General features: G+C 40.1%; 1 protein-coding gene across 1 annotated transcript; it reads left to right on the top strand.

The window, feature by feature from the left end:
• The first annotated feature begins 7,227 nt into the window (after positions 1–7,227).
• On the top strand, positions 7,228–8,532 carry LOC146636803 (zinc finger MYM-type protein 1-like). The gene has a single exon (XM_085350374.1). The coding sequence runs from the start codon at positions 7,228–7,230 to the stop codon at positions 8,530–8,532; it is 1,305 nt and encodes a 434-aa protein (XP_085206500.1).
• Positions 8,533–25,125: the final 16,593 nt, after the last annotated feature.

Genomic DNA, 25,125 nt, shown 5'->3' on the forward strand with positions numbered 1-25,125 from the left:
TTTATTTAATATTACTTTCTACACCAGGATCTTTTTCTACGTAGCTGACGCTGGTAACTGTGCAGGGGCGGATCTAGCAAAGTTTAGCCAGGGGGGCCGATAGGGCATTAACTGGGAAAAGGTAAATGGCCTGTATTTATATAGCACTTTACTAGTCCCTAAGGACCCCAAAGCGCTTTACATATCCAGTCATCCACCCATTCACACACATTCACACACTGGTGATGGCAAGCTACATTGTAGCCACAGCCATCCTGGGGCGCACTGACAGAGGCGAGGCTGCCGGACACTGGCGCCACCGGGCCCTCTGACCACCACCAGTAGGCAACGGGTGAAGTGTCTTGCCCAAGGACACAACAACCAAGACTGTCCAAGCCGGGGCTCGAACCGGCAACCTTCCGATTACAAGGCGAACTCCCAACTCTTGAGCCACGATCGCCCCGTGGGGGCACAAAGACATACTTTTCTTTCTTATTCTCATTTAAAATGTCTAGCTTTTAATAAATAATTATCTGACACACAAAGTTTTAATTTGATGTAAAATGAATAGAAGTCAATTACTGTATATAGTGACTATTAAGTCTAATATATATACCCTAGTAAGCTATAGTACTTTTTCCTTTGGGAAGGTACCATCTGTGCAGTCTGCAATTTTGTTGAAGAAAGATGTTGAATCTATTTAATATTTCTTGAAAAATAATTGATTTCTGTGCATTTTTTTTCACACTGCATCAAATTAAGGTTGATTACGTCGATTAAGCATCATGAGGTGGCGCGTGAGGGGTGGTTCCCTATTTTTTATTTATTTATTTTTGTTGTTGCTGGGAGTTGGAACCCTATTAGTTAGGTTGCTTAATATTTACGCTAAGTACTCTTTAAAATACCAGAATAGGGAGGATGGTGTAGGTCTAAGTTTATTAGATTGATCAGTATTGCTGAACTATGAAATATTTTTTTTGTATACAGGTATAACAGAATAGCTTTAGTGTAGTTGTTGTTTTAAACTTGAGTATGAACTTGCAGACTTGCAAAATGCAGCAAGATATTTTAAAAAACAGTTTTGTTGATTAAAAAACACTATATCGGATTCATATCGGTATCGGCAGATATCCAAATTTATGATATCGGTATCGGTATCGGACATAAAAAAGTGGTATCGTGCCATCTCTAGTTAAGAGACGTGGTTGCGAAGCGGATTTCAAACTCCAGGCTGTCAGTCACGCAGTACAAGTTGGGAACAGAGCAGCTGTGAAATCTGTCTTTGTTATTGTGCTCAGCGTCTTTTAGTTTACATTTTGACTGCACAATTGTGAGCTTTTTGTTATGCACAAAAACAACATTGTTTTCTTTTATTTATGGAGCATTATTATTTAATAAATGCTCATAATTTAGTTTTGAGTAAATTTTATGTACATCTGCTCTATGTTAATAAAAGTGCCTGTGTGACATCTGGGACACAGCTTTGACTAAGAACTCTCTTTTTGTTCTTACTTTATGGCTTTAAAAAAATATATCGAGATATATATCTTATATCGCCATCCAGCTAAAAAATATCGAGATATGAATTTTGGGTCATATCGCCCAGCCCTACTACAAACTTTACCCGAGTCATTAGCACATGATTCTCCTTATGGGGACCTGATATGTTTAATATGCTGCTGAGAGTATAGCCCAGAAGAAGCGTATAGTATAGCTTTTATTTTGGAAAGAGACATTTCTCTGTAATAAACTCTCTTTTCCAAAGATGAGTGATTTCTCGATCAGATAGATTTATTTTTTTATTACTTTGTTGTTTCGGCAACATTAAATTTAAAAACTGTACTTTTGAGTTAAAATATATATTTATAATTTTAATAAATGACAAATTAAAAAGGCATGAACATTTTTTTCTATCGAAAAAATATCGAACCGAATTGTGAATTTTGTGTATCGTTGCACCCCTAAAATATATATTTTTTTCTTTTTTTGAAGCTTTGTAAAAGCCCGAAAGACGCAGAGATACGTAGTAGGATTAAAGAGCGTAATAACTGACTGAAACGGAAGACGGCAGCACTGCATGTACATGCATGTACAAGCCGCTGATAAACACCAGGCCGAGAGGCCGGGGGCACCCCACCTCCGAAGTGGCCCGAGCGAGCCCCAATAAGCGGCCGCCAAGGAGTGAGCCGGTGTGTACCCGGACGCCCACCCCCAGACACAAAGAACCACCAACGCACCGACACCTGAGGGAGTCCGCCACCGGCAGGGGAAGTTGTGGTGGGTGGAGATAGGCCTCCAAACCTTGGAGGGCCTGAGATGTCCCCAGAGAGGTGGCGACTGATACCCAACCTGACATATAGACACAGACATACAGGCACACACAGACACAAACATCCATTCCCACCTTCATGCTCTCATATGCACTTACTCCACACTCAACCGACGTGGAGACAGACATAAAGAGACGCTGTACACACGATCACACTCCCCAAGCGTACTCTACGAACCGGGTCTAGGTACCCTTGCCCCTGGAGGGGGGGATTGCACCCAGACCCAGGTGGTGTTACCCTTTTCCCTGCGGTGGGGAGAGGCAGACCGCCCCGACTCCGCAGCAGCAGGGAGGCCCCACACCCCAGACCGCAGTCGGACGGCCAACTCCTCCTAGCCCCCCCGCTCTAGCAGGCCGCAGAGAACGGGGGTGAGAGAAGACTCCAAACCTCCCTCCACCCGCTCATTGTAGTGTTGATGCATGTGTGTTCTAAGGTGCAATTAAAACCCAGGAGGGCATGGAGCTATTTGTTACAACATTACACCCCCCCCCCCCCCCCCGCCCCCTCCCCGCACGGTGCGCCCCCTCCCTTCCCGTATCATGGTTCCTTTTGGACGTCACCACATCAAAAAATCAACACAAGATGTCAAAAAGGCCAAAACTGTCAGGTGCCCAGGGAAGAAAAAAAAAGAGAAAAGAAGAGGAGGAGAAACAAGAAAAAGACAGAGGTAGGTAACGTTAGCCTACATGAAATTATTTGTCTGAATGTGATAGTAACCTAAATTTTTAGCATTAAGCTAATGTTACATGATTCGCTAATTGCTAATCAATAAATAGCTAGTTAACTGTTTTAACGTCAGTTAATATTGTGGAGGGGGCTAAATTGTTATGGAAAATAATAATGTAACGTTAAGTAATTACAGTACTCCCACCTTTCCCACCATTCCTCATTTGTATTCATCTTTTAAGCAGGTGTTTTTTTGTTTACATTGTTATTGCCTTCTGGTTAGCTAACGTTTACCCTGCAGGTAATAGTCACTTTTCCACCCCTGTATATATTATAGTTGTAAGTCTAGTTGTTAAAGTGCACATCATTAATGTTAATTAAGCAATATCACATGAGAGGGAATGCTGTTTTTTAATATGAGCACTGCTGTGATTCGGTCAAAGATAATCATAACATAACATTCTCATATGATATTATACTGTTACTTTGCATTCTGCTATTCAGCATTTTACTGTAATGATGGCAATAAATTGAATCTAATCTAATTTGCATATCAGTTAACATCATACATATATCTCTTTGGTTTTTCATTTATATTATATCATTTCATTTTATTCCTGGAATCATATGTTTTTATTATTAGACTTTAATACTCAGTGGTGTCACATACTCCTCTCTTCAGATGCACTGTTGAAGTTTCTAAATCCCACCCCTGGGCCATCTACCACATCTACCGCTGCTGCCTCCACTTCAGCAGCACAACCCACCAGTGATGCAGCATCAGCAGCACAACCCAGCCATGATGCAGCAGCATCAAGCGGTCTTCCTGTTGCCTCCACCTCAGCAGCACAACCCACCAGTTTTGCAGCATCAGCAGCACAACCCAGCCATGATGCAGCAGCATCAAGCGGTGTTCCTGTTGCCTCCACCTCAGCAGCACAACCCAGCAGTGATGCAGCAGCATCAAGCGGTCTTCCTGCTGCACCAATAGACCCTGCTGACTGGCCTTCTGCTTTAACTGAAAAGGTACGAACAGAGTTAGTTCACAGAGGTCCATTTGTAATTGATAGTGACTTCACATTCCCGAAACAGAAAGACGGGCGAAGGTGTCAGCATGATTATTTTAACAGACTCTTAATCAATGGGGAAAAGGTGAGAAGAACCTGGCTTATGTATTCGAAAAAAAGAGGATAGCTTGCACTGCTTCTGCTGCAAAATGTTTTCCAAGAGAGATTACAAACTGAGTAGGGAAGGTCTGAAGGACTGGAAAAATGCAAGCCACTTGCTCAAGGTCCATGAGTAGGGATGGGTACCGGTGTCCGGTACGGTAGTAACTAGAGATGGACCGATCCGATATTACGTATCAGTATCGGTCCGATACTGACCTAAATTACTGGATCGGATATCGGAGAAAAATAAAAAATGTAATCCGATCCATTAAATATCACGAAAGCACCTCACAAAACTTGCAACACGCCGTAACTCACCTCAGAACGTTAGCACGGCGGAGCAGTGTGGTCACGTGATAGAGCGGCTGTGGCATGCGGGACCTGTCGGTGGTCTGGATAGCATGTGGAGCTTCGCTAGCAACCCGGCATTTCATCTCCGACAAAGTTATCCCGAGAGAAGTAAAGCAAGTGTGTAAGTCCATCTCTGAATGTTTGTAAAGCATTCCTGCGTTAATCTTAACAAGCGACTGCCTCTCTCTCTCCGGCTGCTACTTCAATCGTGAAACTGCTTAACGATCAGCTGATCGGCTTTTCTGTCGCGAGTCCGTGTCTCTAGTTTGCTTTTGGCCCACTTTGCACCAGAAAGAGGAAACCAGTGGCTGAACAACAGCAGCACGTTTAAGCTTGATAAGCTGTTGTTAGAATTTATTTAATATTACTTTCTACTCGAGGATCTTTTTCTACGTAGCTGACGCTGGTAACTGTGCAGGGGCGGATCTAGCAAAGTTTAGCCAGGGGGGCCGATAGGGCATGAACAGGGAAAAGGGGGCACAAAGACATACTTTTCTTTCTTATTCTCATTTAAAATGTCGAGCTTTTAATAAATAATTATCTGACACCCAAAGTTTTAATTTGATGTAAAATGAATAGAAGTCAATTACTGTATATAGTGACTATTAAGTCTAATATATATACCCTAGTAAGCTATAGTACTTTTTACTTTGGGAAGGTACCATCTGTGCAGTCTGCAATTTTGTTGAAGAAAGATGTTGAATCTATTTAATATTTCTTGAAAAATAATTGATTTCTGTGCATTTTTTTCACACTTCATCAAATTAAGGTTGATTACGTCGATTAAGCATCATAAGGTGGAGTGTGAGGGGTGGTTCCCTATTTTTTATTTATTTATTTTTGTTGTTGCTGGGAGTTGGAACCCTATTAGTTAGGTTGCTTAATATTTACGCTAAGTACTCTTTAAAATACCAGAATAGTGAGGATGGTGTAGGTTTAAGTTTATTAGATTGATCAGTATTGCTGAACTATGAAATATTTTTTTTGTATACAGGTATAACAGAATAGCTTTAGTGTAGTTGTTGTTTTAAACTTGAGTATGAACTTGCAGACTTGCAAAATGCAGCAAGATATTTTAAAACAGTTTTGTTGATTAAAAAACATTATATCGGATTCATATCGGTATCGGCAGATATCCAAATTTATGATATCGGTATCGGACATAAAAAAGTGGTATCGTGCCATCTCTAGTAGTAACCAGACCGAAAAGCAGCGCACATTTCGGTGCTTTTTTTTCCTGAGCTGTGATACACTTTAGATTCTAGCCAATCATTTTACGTTTCCGAGGATAGTAGGCGGGGCCAGGTATGTACGTTCTTTTAGAGCAGAGCTACAGATTAAAAATGCCCAAGACAAAGCGGTCAAAAGTCTGGCTGTACTTCACAGCAAAATATGCAAACTCAGCAGCCTGCAACAAGTGCTTTAAGCTGATACTGTGATACTGTCAAAGGAGGTAAACAAATCCGATGAAACACCTGGCGATGCATAGCGGGTTTTTTTAAAGCCGAGAAATGCGCCGTACTTGATAGCTTGCTGCGAGACCTCACACCGTGCACATCTACTACGGGTGGGTTGCCAGTTATCGGACCCGGAGCAATATCCCCCAAAAACCCGAAGAGGACAGTCTTGGCCCCTAGCCCTGCCAGTGTAGCAGAAATGATGACGGCAGCAGCAGCCGTTCTTCTCTGCGTGAGTAGTTTAATGTTGTTCGTGTGTAATTTACTTTGAGTAGGCTAACCACGTTATTACATTAATGCATGTAAGGTGAACTAGCAAACACCGTCGTAGTTACATGCGGCTGTCCTCTTGTTTGATGGCAGATACTCCCTTCACCCTTGCCAAAAAGGCTAAAATGACCAAAGAAAAAGTGGAAAACAGCTAAACATGAGAGGTTTTTGGACAAAGTTTGTGTTTTTTCCATTGTTTAAGCACTGCTTCCAGCCAAGAGTGATACCATATATGCCCCATAGCTGCAGAAAAGGCTAACATTGTTATCTTTTTACAAAAAACAGCTGAACATGAGAGGTTTTTGGACCAATTTTGTGTTCTCCATTCTTTAAGCACCGGTTTGAGCACCATTTAAGCACCGGCACCGTTTCAAAAGTACCGGTTTGGCACCGGTATCGGATAAAACCTAAACGATACCCATCCCTATCCATGAGGATAGCCAGGAGCATAATGCTCACATGGCAACATGGAAGGACTTGGAGGTCTGTTTTGCGAAAGGACTCACAATAGATAAACAAGAGATGGCACTTGCTGAGGCTGAGAGAAAAAGGTGGCGTGAAGTTCTACATCGTTTGGTGGCAATAATTCAGTCCTTAGCTGAAAGAAACATGGCTTTCAGGGGGTCCACAGGCACATTAAATAAACCAGACAATGGCAATTTTCTGAAAGAAGTGGAGCTTATGGCCAAATTTGATCCAGTGATGAAGCAGCATGTCAGTAGAGTAGAAAGTGGAGCTGGCAGTCACATACATTATCTGGGAAAAACAATCCAAAATGAACTGATTGACACCATCAGTTCAAGAATAATAAAACGCATTGTGGAAGATATCAAAACATCAAAGTATTTCTCCATCATTTTAGATTGCACACCTGATCCGAGTCATAAGGAACAGCTCTCTGTCATAGTCAGGATAGTGTCACAAGAAGGCATACCACAAGTTAAAGAGCATTTCCTGGGCTTTCTTGTTGCAGAGGAATCAACAGGAGATCATTTGTCAACTCTCATGCTAAAACGGATAGAGGAGCTTAACATTCCTTTTGAAGACTGCAGAGGACAGTCCTATGACAATGGGGCCAACATGAAGGAAAAAAATAAAGGTGTTCAGGCAAGGTTGCTTCAGCTAAACTCAAGAGCTTTTTTGGTCCCATGTGGTGCCCACACTTTAAATCTGGTAGTAGCTGATGCTGCAAAAAGCTCACCAGATGCCCTTGGCTACTTTGGGCATTTAGCAAAATTATTCAAGCTCTTCTCAGCCTCCACCCATAGGTGGGGTGTTCTCTTGAAACATGTGAAAACCACCTTGAAATCATGGGCTGAGACCAGATGGGAAAGCAGGATAAAAAGCATTGAGGAAGTCAGATATCAGGCTCGGCAAGTCAGAGAGGCTCTTCTGGAGGTGAGGGAAACAGCTACAGACCCTGTGGTCAGAGTTGAAGCCCAGTCTTTGGCTGAGGAGATTGGATCCTATCGTTTTTGCATTTGTACAGCCATCTGGTATGACATTCTCAGCAAGATCCAGTATGTGAGTAAACTCATGCAGTCGCCCTCCATGCAGCTAGATGTGGCTGTCGACTTGCTGAAGAAAACCAAAGATTCCCTCACCAGCTACAGAAACACTGGATTTTCTGATGCACAGACAACGGCAAAGGAGATGTGTGAAGAAATGAATGTGGAGGCTGAACTCAAACAAAAGCGATTGAGAACCACCAAAAGGCACTTCGGTTATGAGTCTCCAGATGAGCCCATACAAGATGCACTTAAAAAAATGGAAACCACATTTTTTAATGTGGTAGTGGATACAGCCATCTCTTCACTTGATGAGAGATTTCAGAACCTTGGAGAGGTGAATGACAAGTTTGGAGTACTCCTCAATTTCCACAACTTACAAAAAGAAGAGCTGCTACAGCAGTGCCAAACACTGAGTACTACTCTGACCCATGACAGCCAGCCGGACATTAATGGCACAGAACTTGCAATGGAAATGCAGAATTTCCCACCATTGCCATCAAAGAACATGACAAACATGGAACTCTTGACCTTCCTGCATGAGAAGAAGCTGGCAGAAATTTACCCCAACATGTGGGTTGCTCTGAGAATCTTTGCCACTCTTCCTGTTACAGTGGCTGCTGCTGAAAGAAGCTTCTCTAAGCTCAAACTCATTAAAACCTACCTGAGATATACTATGATGCAAGAATGTCTCAGTGGACTTTCCATCATAAGCATAAATCATGTGGTCTCAAATCAGTTGTCATATGATGATGTTGTAGATGACTTTGCTGCAAGAAAGACTAGGAGAGTAAGGCTGTAGCAGGTCATGTGAGGTTGATGAGGGGGTGGTGTACAGTAATTTGTAAGTCATTCTAGTTAATGCAGTATTAAAAAGCACAACTAGAGAACTCTGTAGGATCCCCTTTTTTGTAATATAGTTGTTAAAGTCATACTGGTTTATTTAATATCTTGTTTTGTGCAGTGCCTTATTTATATTGTATTTTTGATTTATTTTATCCAACTTGTTGACACGTTTTATTGTGTTTATGTATGTAAAATTTATTGTATTTCATATATTCATTTTTTGTATTCATTTATTTATTCATATATTTTTTATCTTGTTAATTATTCTGATTGTGAATTTGCTTTCTTTAAGTAAAAAAAAAAAGGTCAAAGACAAAGCTATTCGGTTTCTTGTGAGTACATACACTATACTGCCGATGTAGGGGGGCGCCACCTAAAATCTTGCCTAGGGCGCCAGATTGGTTAGGGCCGGGCCTGCACTAGGGCAAACTATGGCATGCAGGCTTTCACATTTCACACCATTCGAAGACAAATATAACGTCGCAGAACACTCCAGCTCACATGTTAGTCTGCTCCAAGCATTCCCACAAAGGTCAGTGTTTTGTAGTAGTTAATATGTCATTTTTCATAACATAATTGTCCACTAAAGGCTGACTGCCCTCCCCCAGGCTTGTACCCGTGGCTTCATGTCCTGGGGTGGGGGTTGGTTGTTCTCCTCCCCTGCACTCCATCCTTTTGTTCATATTCCAAGATTATTTTTGCTATATGTATTCTTACCTCCTAGCAACCGCCATATTATAATATTGCAAGCAATCACAAACTCTACAGTCTCCCTGACGTCAATGTATAGTAAGCAATCTATTATTCTCACCAGAGAAAAACATAAACTAAAACCACATCAAAGTTAGCTCCGTGCTTACCTTTAGATGAGCCCACAAACAAGAGAACTCTGTGATTAAGCTAGAAGCCTTTCCAAACACAGTTAACAGATCCAGCTACAATCCAAGAGACAGCGGTGCAGATATCGATTGAAAAGTAGGTAGTTGTATATGATCCTGTAGGTTTACTACTTTACTCCCGTTTCACGAAAAAGCAGCTCTCTCTGCTCGAGTCCTCTCCAGCGCATACACTTTGCTCCGCCCCCTTTACCCAGATCTGCAGCGATTTGTTGCTGTGCGGTCACGTGACTCAGCTGCACAACGTAATCACGTGGTGTGTAATTTCAAAATTAGCGCGCTTCGGGATTGACGGCAGGCCGCAATGCATTGTGGGTAGTGATGTGCGATACTGCATATTTTGGTATCGATCTTCTGCTTTTCTTTTCATTCCAGTTAAAATTATTACACTCTTGGAAATGATGATAATAATATTTCCACTGTGGGATTTCTATGCATCAGAAGTAACACTTCTACATGCTGTTAATAAATATCACTGTACCTGTCTGTGTAGGTTCTCAGTCATCCAGGTCATCGTAGTCAAAGGAGCTTGCAAAGAAAACCGTCTGGACTTCTTTAAGTTACTTGAAGACGTTTCACCTCTCATCCGAGAAGCTTCTTCAGTTCTAAGGTCAAATGGTGGAGAGTCCCAGATATAAACCTAGTGGGAGTTTCCCCCCACAGAGGGACAAAAGGACCCCCTGATGATCCTCTAATCGCCTGAGCCAAGGTGTGAAACTGGGTGTGGGTCCCAACCAGTCAGAGTTTCGGGTGAGTTCATTGTGAAACCTGGCCCCACCTTATCATGCGAATTCCTGAGATCAGATGGCCCAGGATGTGAGTGGGCGTTAAGGCGTCTGGGAAGGGATCTCAAAACTGGATTATAGATGGCAGAGAGTTGGTGTCGTAAACCCCCGCCTCTGTTCAAAGATGGTCGCTCACAGTGGACATAGATGGCTTCTTTCACTCCTCTTTCAAACCATCTGTCCTCTCTGTCCAAAATGTGAACATTGGCATCTTCGAGGATGGACAGAGATGGACATTTTGGACAGAGAGGACAGATGGTTTTGCATGTTTCCCTACTGTAGGGGTCTCTGCAAGCATACAGAGGGGGTACTCTGAGAGGGTCCAAGATGACAACTTTGGAATTCTACTAGAAACAGTCGATCATATTTGTTGTCAAAGCTGAATTCAGGTTAAACTACGCTAAATTAGCGTTTTTAGCTAACAGCTACAATAAGCATAAAAGTTACCTTACGGCTATCATTAGTTAACATGACGCTTGTTCTTATACATGTAATACATTTATTACCAACTTGAGAGTTCATCCGCTGGTCATTCGACATGACAAATGACTTCTGAAGTCTTAACTCAGCTCAAGACGCTGTAGATTCCCGTCGGTAACACTTTCGGTCCGCTAGTAAAACGTAGTTCTATTAATCTGCGCTTGAACCGGAACCGGATGTAAGTTCCAAAAAACTGAATTTTGGAACTGAAATTGAATTGTATAACTGAAACTGAAATTATTCGAGAGCTGAATTTTTAAAGGATAAAATGCAGTTTCAAAGCAAATCAATTCATTTTCAAAATATAAAATTCAATTTCAATTTAGTGATGATCATTTTCAAACCATAAATTCAATTTCAAATTAGACTAATTCAAATTCAGTTTTCAAAAGCATTTATTCAAGTTACAATTCAGATTCAATCTGAGCAATTCAAATTCAAATTTAACTTATTCAAATTCAGTTTCTGATGGCACAGATTTCTGCCCATACAACTTGTTCATTGCAAGTCTGCAGTATTAAGAATAACTTGATATTTCTGACTGTACAATACTAATTGTTTACCTACTAACAAACATTTCAAGTTCAACAAATGAAAAAACAATTTGTGGTAACCTGAATATGATTAAAAATAATTAACAACACTTTGTAGTGATGTTAAAATCAGCCCAACTTTTATTTTCAAATGCAAAAAAGTATAACAGCCAACATACTGGACACTGTTCTCTTGAACAACAAACAATTATATTGCCATCACTGTTATAATCTTACAATGAAACAAAGTCTCAGATTTAATTATTAAGAAAATAAGTTTAGACCTACCACAAGTTTGTTTTGTACATACATTACTTATATAATCAAAATAAAATATTTATTTTTCTGTCACAAGTGCAGTCTCTAATTTAAACAACACATTTGTTTTCCATTCCAACACAGGAGCTGGAATGTTGTATTATTTTAAGGATGGCTTGTTTCCAGTCCAGGCATTACTGCCTGAATGACTATCATGGATCGAGGTGATCCAAATGTAGGAGAAAGTCTTTAACTTCCCTTAAGTACAGTGGCAGTGGATGTGGGTTGGAGATGCAATGAGCTTGAACCTGCAGGCGACCATCTTCACTGACCACACCATCTGTGATGGAGGACTCATCTCTCCTGGTGTCCTGCAAGCAAACAATCATATTTTTTGGAACATGAACTTAATTGCTTTCTTAAAAGATTTTTTTTACCCTGCATTTGGTATAGAACAGACTCAAACTTAGACAATCTCAGGCTCCCTCCCCACCGGGGAGGTGACATTCAATGTCCCACTTGTCAGTCTGGATAGCCGTGACCACCACCCAACATACAATAATGTCATGAAAGCATCATTTTAAAAAGGGTTATGCAAACATGGCTAATAACTTTTATTCTAATGATGTGCAAAATGATTTGGGCACAAAACAAAGTTTGCTGTTAGAAAACCTGCAGACTTCACTAAATACAGTGTAGACCCTCTAAACTAAGTTTGGGGGATGTGATCTTTCAAGAAATGCAGACCAAACTGTTGTTGTTTGTTTACTTACACAGTATGTCTTGTAGAATTAACTGGAGTCAACAGCAACAGCATAGTGCAGTCATATCTCAAGTCTAATAACAGAAGACAGGAAAAGATTAGTGAAGAAACAACTTCCTCAAACCAAAGCACAAATAAAACAATAAGTAAAACAGGCTGATCTAAAGTATGATTAAAGTTCAGCCTGATTACGATAAATGTCAATGACAATTGCTAATATATTGGAAAACCAAAACACTTACCACTGAGTTGATGTCTTTCTGTCCAACAGCAGGAGTACTGGTCCCGAAACTCAAAGACAGTAAGAAGCAAGCAGAGGGAGAAAAAACAGAACATTTTTTAGAACCTGATTTGATCCTTAATGGCTGTGCAGTCATAATAACTTACAAGACAGAAGGTCAATGTAGACCACATACAACCAAATTAAACTAACACATATAGTATTAAAAACACCATCTACTACTGTGTCTGAATGTGTGATATTGGCACTGTCAGTTTAGGCCTAAAAATGTATGTGTTTTAAAAAAAGACCACCTAATTTAAATATAATCATTACATGCTTGTTAAAAGTTAACTTCCAATATATAAAGTTTCTAATAAGCAAAATGACCAGATCTAACATATGGCAGGGTTTATATGTAACATAATGTTTCTTACGATTCAACTCTGGAATTTAACTTAATTCTTTAGGAGGGCAAGCTATTCTCAAGTATAAAGCCAATCTAGACTTTATCCATTTAACAGGCCACTAATCTGGATTATAGCTTTCACAACAAAACCTGTTTTTAAACACATTTTTTTAACAAAATAAATACTATTGTTATTATTATTATTTAAAATGTAATTAAACAGAAAAGTGGTTAAATACAAAAGCAGTTTGCTTATGTTGTTAAAGAAAGGCTAGATTTGACATTAATAGATGCCACAGATGTTCAAAAGCTGCCTCAAAGCATTAAAAAAAATAGATGTCTCCAAAAACGTCGGAGCATTTTTGCAAATATGTGATGTTTTGATAAATTAAGTACATATTTGAGCATTACACAGCTACATCCTCGCCTGAAAATATCTTAAAAGTTTATTTTGTGACCCAGAAAAAGTAATATTTAAAAGTTTTTTAGCCGCGCTCCTCTGCCATTGTCGCGTTTACAAGCACACACAAGTACACACAGGCTCCGACAACTGCGGCCGACAAATGCGATCCTCCTTTTCCCCAGATGACCCTTTCTGGGTACAAATACAGGCCATTTACTTTTTACCAAGCATTAAACATTAAGTCTCTCTCTTCTAAATGATTTAATAATGATCAACATATTTATTCTGCCTTACAGAAACAGCATTGCACATGTTGAAGGCTCTCGCTACTTGATAAAAGTCTGTTCATTTCCTTTGTATCCAGCCTCTGTATTGATCTTCCAGTTCAGCCTGTTTTCCATGTACTACATGTACCAGGTACTTGTACTTCTCCCCAGCTGATGATTGTTTCCAGATCACATCACAAAATCATCCACCAGTGCTTCACACTCCTCCTCCTGCCATCACTAATACATCCAGGTGTCTTGACTCAGACTTGTACTGAATGTCTGAGTGTATAAAGTCCAGGACAGAACTGTCCACCTGTGGAGCTCCTGCTGCACATCACTAAATCAGAAAGAGAGCTCGGCCCAGTCTCACATACTGTGGTCAGTCTGTCAGGCAGTCAGTGATCCATGAGGTGGTGTTTACTGACATTACTGTAGTTTTTTCTCACTAGCAGCAGCTGAATCATTTTTCAATGCACTTGAGAAATCAAAGAAGGTGATCATTAACCCTGCAGGAAGTAGATGATTTCATCATCCAAGTTCAACAACTACAATCCATCACAATAACTGATCTCTCAAAGCAGACATGGCTCTCTTATACCTAAATACTAGGGGTGCAACGATATTCGTATCGATATTGAACCGTTCGATACAGTGCTTTCGGTTCGGTACGCATATGTATCGAACAATACAACATTTGTAATTTATTTTATCAACTTTCCTTCTGACGATGCTGTCTGTGTTGAGCGCTCAGTGAATCTGCGTTCGACTACTCCGCCTAGGCTGCACTGTCGAGCGCAGATCCACTGAGCGCTCAACACAGACAGCATTGTCAGAAGGAAGAGCGCAGGGCAAGCTAGCGAGACAGAAGTTAAGCTCTCCTTGCAACATGGACCTCCCCCACCCTCATTCAGATCTGGCGTTTGGAATTATTTTGGTTTTCATGTGACGTATGACCCTGAAGGTAGGCGCGTCATGGACTAAAGTAAAACAGTATGTTGGATGTGCCACGCAATGCTCAATTACATGGGTGGGAGCTAGTGTGTTACCCGTCTAGCCCCATGCACGGGCGATCAGGGGTAGCTCGTTAACGGAGATTTGCCGTGTTGTGGCGTTAACGTCATTTCAACGAGATTAACCTGAAAGCACTAGTGGGAACACAACGAATATGACTGCACATTTACGCCGACATCATCCTAGTGCAAAGACAATTGGAAGCAGACAAAAACAAGCAAGCATGCTACTAACTTTAGCCGAGTCATTTAGACAGCCGTTAGCACATGATTCTCCTTATGGGGACCTGATATGTTTAATATGCTGCTGAGAATATAGCCCAGAAGAAGCGTATAGTATAGCTTTTATTTTGGAAAGAGACATTTCTCTGTAATAAACTCTCTTTTCCAAAGATGAGTGATTCCTCAATCAGATACAGGGCTCGCAATATCGCTAGCCCGACGTCCTGGGGCTAGCGATTTTTCCAGTCAGGCTACCAAAATCTATCTCTGCCCTGCCCGTCGGGCTATTGTAGGAAGGAAAAATATATGTCAATGCTTTTGCATTCTTTCGGAAATGTAGCTGGGTAATTATGTCATTGGCATCGGTGAGCCACTGTCAATATGTGACATATTGAAATCGCGTTTGAATTTGCGCTTGTTTTTTGCTTTCAGTTTGCAATCGCACGAACTGTGTATAGAGAGCGACAGCACTGATCTGTGAGTGATGATAATTTGTGCACCAATTCCTCTGACATCGTCTTATCAATCGTTAGCTTACTATGCAAACATGACAAGTGAAATCTCCCGCAGCAAGCTTAAACATGTGAGAGGCTGATCGCGCAGAGAATCGCTGAGCTTATGTGAGTCCGTGTGTAAAAGCAGCAGGATATATATTTTAGTTCTGCTGAGCCAAATAAGACAGGTCAGGGTGAAGAAGTGACAGCCAAAGAAAAGCTTACCACAAAACGGAGAAGTTATGACAAATCAGACTATAAGGCAAAAAGAAAGTGCAGCTTTATGGTTTCATGGACAAAAGAATTTCTGTGGCTGCAATATGATGAGCTAAATAACCAGGGCTGCACATAAGTGGTCCGCAGGTGCGCATTCGCTGTCAAAATAAAAAACACGCACAAGGGTTAGGGTTAAATTTAAAAACTGTACTTTTGAGTTAAAATATATATTTATAATTTTAATAAATGACAAATTAAAAAGGCATGAACATTTTTTTGTATCGAAAAAATATCGAACCGTGACACCAAAGTATCGAACCGAACCGAACCGTGAATTTTGTGTATCGTTGCACCCCTACTAAATACAGGTGAAGGATTAAACTGCTCACCCTACTGTCTAAAACAGGTATGAACAACAGGACTGCAACAGCTTAGGTTTTTCCTCATTTATCTGTTCATTGCCCTTTTCTTCTTCTTCTTCGTCTTGAAGCATGTTTGAGTCTCTAAAATGCATCAGGAAAGGGGAGATCTGGAGGATCTACTATATCCTGAGCAAAGTGTTTTTACTAATGATGTATAAAAGAAGAGGGGCAGCACGGTGGCACGGTGGTTAGCACTGTTGCCGCACAGCAAGAAGTTCCTGAGTTCAATTCCACCATCAGGCCGGGGTCTTTCTGTGTGGAGTTTGCATGTTCTCCCCGTGTTTGCGTGGGTTCTCTCCAGGTACTCCGGCTTCCTCCCACCATCCAAAGACATGCAGCTTGTGGGGATAGGTTAATTGGATAATCCAAATTGCCACTAGGTGTGAATGAATGTGAGTGTGAATGGTTGTCTGTCCTTGTGTGTTAGCCCTGCGACAGACTGGCGAACTGTCCAGGGTGTACCCCGCCTCTCGCCCTATGACAGCTGGGATAGGCTCCAGCGCCCCCCGCGACCCTGAAAAGGATAAGCGGAAGCGAATGGATGGATGTATGTATAAAAGAGACATAACAAACAGGGAGTGGAAACAGGACTTTGTAAATATGTAGGAGTGTGCTGCAACAAAACAATGGACAGCAGCATCTGTGCCAAACATAATTTTTAACTGACTTTGCTTCAATGGCTCAGAAGCATGAATATATGTTGTCTTAGCTCCTTTCTCTTCATGTCTTCTTCACCTTGTCTGCTCACCTGTCATGTGTGAGGGACTGAGCTGCAATTTGATGATTGGGGAAATAAGAGCAAAGGAATCAAGGATGTAAAAACCAAAAAAAATGAAAAAGAGGGGAAAAAATTTGTTTATGTGTTAACTTAACTGTTAAATTGCATTCAGTATTTCCTGGATGAGAGAATTATTCTGTCTCTGGCACAGACTTAAAAGTCTCACTTATCACACGGACCCAACCAAATACTTTAGTAGTAGTCTGCTGTAACGAAACGATGGATGTGCTATATTTAACTGGCATTGCTTTAAAACGACTAAAGCAAGGATGTCTGATATTGTTAAAAGCCTCTTAGCTCCGCTCTACATGTTTTTCTCGCTTCACTTGCTCACTTCTCTGGTGGGAGGAGCTAAGATACACTGATAGGTTCAAGGAAATGAGAGCAAAGAAATCAAGGATGCATGAACTGAAAAATAAGAGAAGGAAGAATTTGTTCATTTGTTGGTTCGGCTGTTTCCTCGCTGTTGGCATTTCCTGGATGTCAGAGTTTGTCTGTGTCAACTACTTGACACGTGAAGACTGAAAGCACACGCATAAAGACCTTAAAGAATTAGAGAAGGAGGATATGTTCAGTGAATGTTATCAGCAGATTTAAGGTAGGGCTTTACTCTATTTGTAGCCATTGTGTAATAGAACGCACACTTGTGTAGCTGCCCAGCAGAAATCATTGCACTGTTAGTTACTTCATCCAGCTCACTCACCAACACCTGTGACGCCGAACTGGTAAATGGAACGTTTCTTATTTATGTTACACTTTTCTACTCTAACTGAGCAATCTAAGTGCTTTTTATTATAAGCTACAGTCAGGTAGAGCAGAGGGTCCCAAAATATTCATATTTTTAGGAATCAAATCTAATAATAATAATAATAATAATAATAATAATAATAATAATAATAATAATAACTGTCAAAGTGGAATAAACTCTTCTGTTTCTCAGACATCCCTGGACAGCAAAGAACCTTTTCCTTTTTTGATCTTTTTGTTTCCAGTCTTTAAGTTTTTAAGAACTTTTCATGTGAGACTGCGAAGACTGTACACCCACAGCTGCAAAGTCTTAAATCTTAAAAATAAAATAAAATAATTAGTAAAATTACATTCAGAAAATGGCAGAAACATTACCCCAGCAGTGTAATGAGTCATGATGGGTAATGAGTAAGTCAGTGAGTTAAATAGCAAAGCATCACACAGTTGCTGCAGACTTTTACAGACACTCTTCTTTTGAGATCTGGTGGCTGTGGAGGCCATTTAAGTTCAGTGAACTCCTTTTAATGTTCATTATACCAGTTTGAGATGATTTAAACTTTGGGACATGGAACTTTATCTTGCTAGAAACATCTGTCTGAAGGTGGGTGCACTGTGTTCATAAAGGGGTGGAGATGGTCAGCAGCAACACTCAGACAGGCAACGGCATTTAAATAACTGCTCAGATGGTCCTCAGTGATATAAAGTACATCAGCAACAGCAGCATGAACTGTTGATACAAGGCAGGATGGATCCAGGCTTCCATGTCATTTTGTGCTAAGTTCTGACCCTAACATCTAAATGTCACAGCAGAAATCACACAGCAGTTCATGAAATATTCAGACCAGCCTGTCTGGCACCAGAAACCAAAATCACTTTAATTACTTTTCTTCCCCATCAGCCGGTCATCTTGAATAAAATTCAATGTGGAGCTACTCTTTATCATAATCCTGTCATAAAATAATAACAATAATGTTATAAAAACAATAAAAGTATTCAATATAAGAGAGATGAAAGCTATAAATATTTTTTCTTTAATAAAAGTGTGTTTGTCATATACCGTATATATGTATATATATGATTAAAGCACTTGTTGCAGGCTGCTGAGTTTGCATATTTTGCTGTGAAGTACAGCCAGACTTTTGACCGCTTCGCCTTGGGCATTTTTAATCTGTAGCTCTGCTCTAAAAGAACGTACGTACCTGGCCCCGCCTACTACGCTTGCAAATGTAAAATGATTGGCTGGAATCCAAAGTGTGTGACATCTCAGGAATAAAAACCCACTTTTATTCCTTGGCTTTTAACCTCAGTGAGACTTAGTTTCTTTTTTAATGCAGTAGTTATTTAATTAATGATTTCACTCTTCTTTTATTTGTTTTTTATTTATATCTCATGACACGAGTCATCTGGACACTGAACGCCTCCCACTAACATAACTTGAAGTAGGTAATGATGGTAGACAGCCATGCTATTTAACTTTGGCGTGCTGTAGATTATGTAAGTTTCACTAGAACCATGAGTACATTAGTACATTATTTTACAGTTCCAATGTACAGCACTTTGTGTCAGCTGTGGTTGTTTTAAAGTGCTTTATAAATAAAGTTGATGATGATGATGATGATGATGATAAAAAGCACCGAAATAAAGCACTGAAATGTGCGCTGCTTTTCGGTCTGGTTACTACCGTTTATGTCAGAACCGGTGCCATGATACCGGTACCCATCCCTACAGTGAGGTGACAAAATTAATTAATTAAATATGCCATTAATTATTGAATTAAATGTTTCATTTTTTAATTAAATGTCCATTCACTTCACTAGTGTTTGTAGTTGTTGTTGAGAAATGCCCACTGAAAGAATGGCCACCAGGGCAAGTGCCTGTAATCAGATTACAGTAACACGTTACTTGTAACGCATTACTGCCCATCTCTGTTGAGAACAAATAATGTAAAAGAATAATAGTGTTCAAATTGTTCGTTAAAACTCTGCATATCTCAGAAAAACGAAAAAAAACAAAAAAACCAACAGCTTTCTTTACAATGCAGCCATTACAGTCTTCTTTGATTGGTCGCTGCAGGATTGCCATTCTCCTCATGTTTAGTTTTTTCCTATCAGTGTTTTAATTCCTTGAAATAAATTTTTCAAAGTCACTTTTTGCTTTCATTAGCTTGTTTTTAGTGTCTCACTTTTGGATCTTCTGAACTCACTCTGATTAAAGTTGTCATTGTACTAATGTTATTCATGTGCAGCTGACTTCACAGCTGTGTGTATTATTTTTTTGCAACTTTTTGTAATATCTAAATGTTTAACCTGTTCAATAACATTATTACTATTCAATGATTATTAAATATGATTATCACTTGGCTACGTGAACGTACAAAAATCTGTTAAATCTCAGTGACACAAGCATGTCTTCATGCGCACACACACAGTTTCTACTCCCATTCATTCAGGTTTATATTCACGCCTTTTACAGGAAGAATGGACAGCCATCGCTTTAAGGAGAGAGAGAGAGAGAGAGAGAGAGAGAGAGAGAGAGAGAGAGAGAGAGAGAGAGAGAGAGAGAGAGAGAGTCAGTTTTTATAGAAATGCATAGATGTGTGTTGTACTTCCACTTGGCTTATTACTTTCTAATGCAGGGAAAAGACATTGGCAAAGAAACACCTACTACATAAATAGTTTGATTTGAAGTTGCTCTTTTGAGTCCTCTCTATTGACTCTGACATCCTGCTATTAACAGTTTCATAGTATTGCTTTTTTTGCTTTAAACAAACCTCACAGGGTGGTAGAATATGTCTGCGGTGCAGAGGTCCGTGGATTGCCTCTCCGTTGTCTTTGTTGGCAGCAATGAAGGCAGTGAAAGAACTGCTCACTCCTGATTGCACACTGAGCTGCACCACCTTCTCCTTCACTCCTCCATCTTGCTGTCCTCTGAGCTCTCTCTCCTTCATCTCCAGGGAACGAATCAGAGTGCGAGCACCCAACCTGTGGACTGTTAATCTGCAGACAAGGAAGAAAACATTTACAGTTCTAATGTTTCCTATTTTTGCTACATTAGTACATCACTGACTTTTCTGTTTTTCACTCCACTCTATGCTTTTCAGACGTGGAGGCTAATCCACCACTTGGTTAAGACTCACAATGATAACATGATTGAAGATAGCGGTCTACAGAGGATTAAAATCAAAATCAAATGTGAAAACTTGCTTCAGAGTTGAAATATGCCATTAACTCTGTTATCAAAGTTAGAGTTTTAACAATATAAATGATGCAGGTATAACAAACCTTACTTGATATTACTGACACGCACCTGAACTAGTTCGTCCTCTCTTCAGTTGCACTCAGTTAATTCAACTCAAAAATGTCTAATTCCAGCCATTTCCACTTCCTACTGGTGTCCTCAGGGACCGCTGCCATTTCTTATCTGGCTACTTCCAATTGGTCATCTCTCCTACACATTTAATATCAATTTTCTCTGTTATGTTAATGACACCAAACTCTACCCGTCCTTAATGTGAAATGTTTATGTGGGGAAATAAACAAGTCAGCGGAGGTAGATGATGGTTTTACCATTGTTGTTTCTAATGAACAGACACATGAAAACAACCGCCTGCCCATCCCAAGTATAGTTATTTTAATTATAAGATAAAGTAAGAACCATCAGAAGATAAGACAAACACTACACATGTTTTGGCACCTCGTCAGCAGTTTCTTCCTCCCCTTGAAAGTTGGCACCAGTACACATCCTCATTCCTAAGGCGTTCTCTCACTGCCCAAGTTAGAGTAAAACAACCTGCTTAAAAAGTCCACCGCCCTCTCTCCTACACACCTCCATACCTCCACAGGTATGTCGTTTGGACCAAGCACTTCTCCACTCTTCATAGTTGCCCTTTTATCATCTTTACTAATTCTCTGCACATTCTGATTTCCTTTTACGGCCAAGGGGATGAGCCGTGTGGAGAAAATTAATCAGGATCTACGCGCAGGCACTCACTGAGATGAAAGTGGTTTATTGTAAAGTAAAGCACAAGGTGAAAAATGGCAAAACAGAACTAAAGATAATCTAAGCTGGGAAAAATTAAACTACTAAACAGTAGTGATGGGTCCAGCAACACTGACGCACCGGCGCATGTATCAAGCTCACCTAGCGATGCCTGTATCGGTGCGTGTGTCGCTTTAAGAAAAAGTCACGTGATCGATACAGCTGCTGTATCACTCATTGCCAAGGCGCCAAACTGTGTTTAAAAGATACCGCATCTGCATTTGTTAACGGAATGAGTCGCCACCAAAAAAACAAAAAACAAAATTACTCTCGCAAAGTTAAAAAAAATACAAATCTCTGTTTCTGCTGTGTGGGATCATTTCGATCTTTTAACTGCAAATAATGTAACTGTTTGTCTGCCTTTGTTTCAGTGTAACCTATTAGAATAGGAAAAACAGCAATGTGACTTGCAGTGTGAATTATTTATTTCATTTTATGCAGGTTAAATGTCACATCTGTTCTGCTTTCTTACACAAACAAAAGCACCTCCTCAGTGTTTAGGCATTACAGAGCCAAACATGAAAATGAGGAGACAAACACACCGAGAATGAACAGAGGTAGGCCTATATAGACATTGAGCAGCTTTATCATCATTTTTTTTTTTATTAATATGTGTTTTATCATTTTAAAATCAAGCATCTAGGAAGACTGTTGTGAACCAGGCAGTCCTGAATTTTATTATAAAGGACTGCCAACCCTTTAGTATTGTGCCTGTGAGGCTTATTTGGCTCTTACCTGTCACTACATTAATGAGAATATGCAGCTGTGTACATCTGTGTTGGGTGTAAAACACTTTCCACAAAGTCACACTGCAGGCGATTTGGCCCAATTCAAAACGGGCATGATGGAGGATCACAAATAAGGTAAGGTGTCTTGTTACCAATGCAGCACCAAACATGACTGCAGCAACAAGAACTCTCCAAATTCGACATTCAGTTTGCATTGCACACAAACTCAATTTATTAGTCAAAAAATCATGTGATCAAATCCCTGAACTTTCATCCATAAGAGACAAATCGTATCATTCTTCAGATCAAGCACTACAGCCAAAGAAAAGCTTGCTCAAGGGCAGCAGCAGATGGGACGGCCCATCTTCAAACTTATCAACGAGGTACCAACATGTTGGAACAGCACATATCAGATGCTGTCACGGCTACATGATGAGAAAGAAGAACTCTTTACATCTCCACACACAAGCAGCCACCCATCTCCATGACCAACTTAGGCGTCGTGTCACAGACACTGCTTCTAATCTGGAGTCATTAAGTGTGTTGACCCTCTCAACACTTTTAGACCCAAGATTTAAAACACTCGGATTTTGTAGTTCCTCCAAGTGTAGTGAGGCACCTGAAAATGGAGTGTGCTGCAGTAATTGCCCACACAACATCTGAGCCACAGCCTAGGCCTTCATCAGAGCAGTCACCTGTTCCAGGCAAGTTCAGTATTATCCTTTAACGTGCTGCAAAACATCTTATCCCAACCTTTTCCACCTGGCTTTACAGTTTGTGTACCCCAGCTTCATCTGTGCCTGTGAGCTTGAGCTCACAGGCACAGATGGGGAAATAGTGTAAAAAAAAAAAAAAACCAGCAATAGACTGAATGCAAAAACATTGGATAAACTTATTTTTCTGAATAAAAATTTATAATAGATTCTGAGTCAATTACATTTAAATGGGTAATATTACATTCACAATACTTTTATTTTAATTTTCACTTAATGTCATTCACAATATATTTTAAAGATGTCTATAAAATTTGAAATATAAAAGATATAAAATGATTCCATGGAAAGTACAATACCTTAGAGTGTATACAAGTATGGCTAGGTATTTGAATCAGTGTCTGTTGTGAGTCTCAAGAAAGTTGCCAGCAGTGACATTTAAGGTCCAGCAGGTGTCAGTATGAAGAAAAACAGCAACGCTGTGTCGACACAGTATCAATACAGTTTGGGGAATGTGCTGAAACGGTTCACAAGGCCTCAGCTACCCATCACTACTAAACAGCAAACATGAAGGAAGGTGAGCAGATGCATAAGAAGGTGGATGGCAGGGAAAACACAGAGAATACACAGGAGACTTACAGACAGAACAGCAACTAGTACATGAGTAGACACGAGTTGAATCCACACAGAAGAACACGGGGAGATTACACACAGGTGGGGAACACAGCTGGAAGTAATTGACAAGAGGAGACAGGGGAAGCAAAACTGAATTCACTCACATGAGACACGGACCTTCACAATAAAACAGGAAACAAGAAACAATTCACAAGGCCTTAAGCAGCTGCGCGCCCTCCCGATCACTTTCTAGCACAACACCTGGAGCTAAGGGGGCAAAACAATCTCATGAGTGCTGCTGTTTGACTGAGGAAGAATAAAGTAGTCGTGGTAAGCCAATCACATGACCACTTCAAGACAAAGACAAGGTGATATATACCAAAACATAACTGTAAATTCAGACACGTGAGGTTGTGCTAGACTTGTAGTCAAGACCGCCTAATCCGAGACTAGGCGCGTCCGTCGCGTCTCTCACCCTCTCTGTTTTTCACATAATGATATTATCCTATATCCTCGCATGTGATTGGCCACAATATGGAGGGATTGGAGCATAACTGAGCCACTGTGTGAGAGCTGAGTAGCGAAAGGAAATCAAGTGAGGGTAGAAATGACTGAAAGATTATAAGGCTCTGTTTTGAGTTTTGTTCAAAAAAGAATGACTTCATATAGGAAGAAATAAATATCACCTTAAACTAGTTTTTAATTGGGCTGTATCAAGACACAGTGACTAAACCCCAATTCAACCAAACCCAGAACTGATCCGGAATTAAAACAGGACTACAACAGTTCAAAATCAGGACTACTGAGGACTTAACCAAAAGAGAACCAGAATCAAAACTAGATGATAGTAGCACTAAAAATCATCATAGACCTGCACTACACTTATTTTTTAATTCTACCAAAGTACACTATTTAGATTCAGAAAAGTTTATATAATTATTTAGCCTTTATAAGCCTGCATAACTTAATAAATATAGAATTTGAAAAATAACAAATGGTATCTAAAAAGTTACACTAGGTACTAGATACATGTTCTGATGAGTTTTGGCAAACAACCATTTGACTAACATGTGTGTCTCACCTGCTCTTGTTCCATCTCTGTTCTGTCCTCATTCTCCTCTCTCTCCCTCTTTGTGCTGACAATCAAGCCAAACACCAACATCATCAAATATACAGTGGAAACCAGATATTTACATACTCTTCAGATAAAAACACAAACACTTTTTTAATTGTAACATCAAATCAGACTAAATGTTTATTTTTTTAGATTGATAAATATAAAAAACATATTTGTTAACTTTTGTATTTTGTATTCAAAACTGGGCCACACTTATGGAGCTCCACAATTCTTTTCCAGGTGTTTTGGTTGATATCTCTCGATTTGTCCCATGTCACAGAAACAGGCTCTGTGTTTTGGCTAATATGCGTCCACAGGTGTGCCACCAATTTACTCATATGGACTCTACTAACCTATCAGAAGCTTCTTCAGCTCAGAATGGAATTGTCTGGAGTTTTCTTATTAATTAACAATAAACTTAGTGTATATGTAC

The sequence above is a fragment of the Diplotaxodon limnothrissa genome, linkage group LG3 (assembly GCF_057381915.1).
Source record: "Diplotaxodon limnothrissa isolate DT_005_m linkage group LG3, D_limnothrissa_male_GT1.1, whole genome shotgun sequence".
Classification (NCBI taxonomy): Eukaryota; Metazoa; Chordata; class Actinopteri; order Cichliformes; family Cichlidae; genus Diplotaxodon; species Diplotaxodon limnothrissa.

What these genes read in the sequence shown, in the direction of transcription:
- LOC146636803 (XM_085350374.1), top strand. Translation starts at nt 7,228, where the DNA reads ATGCTAAAACGGATAGAGGAGCTTAACATTCCTTTTGAAGACTGCAGA.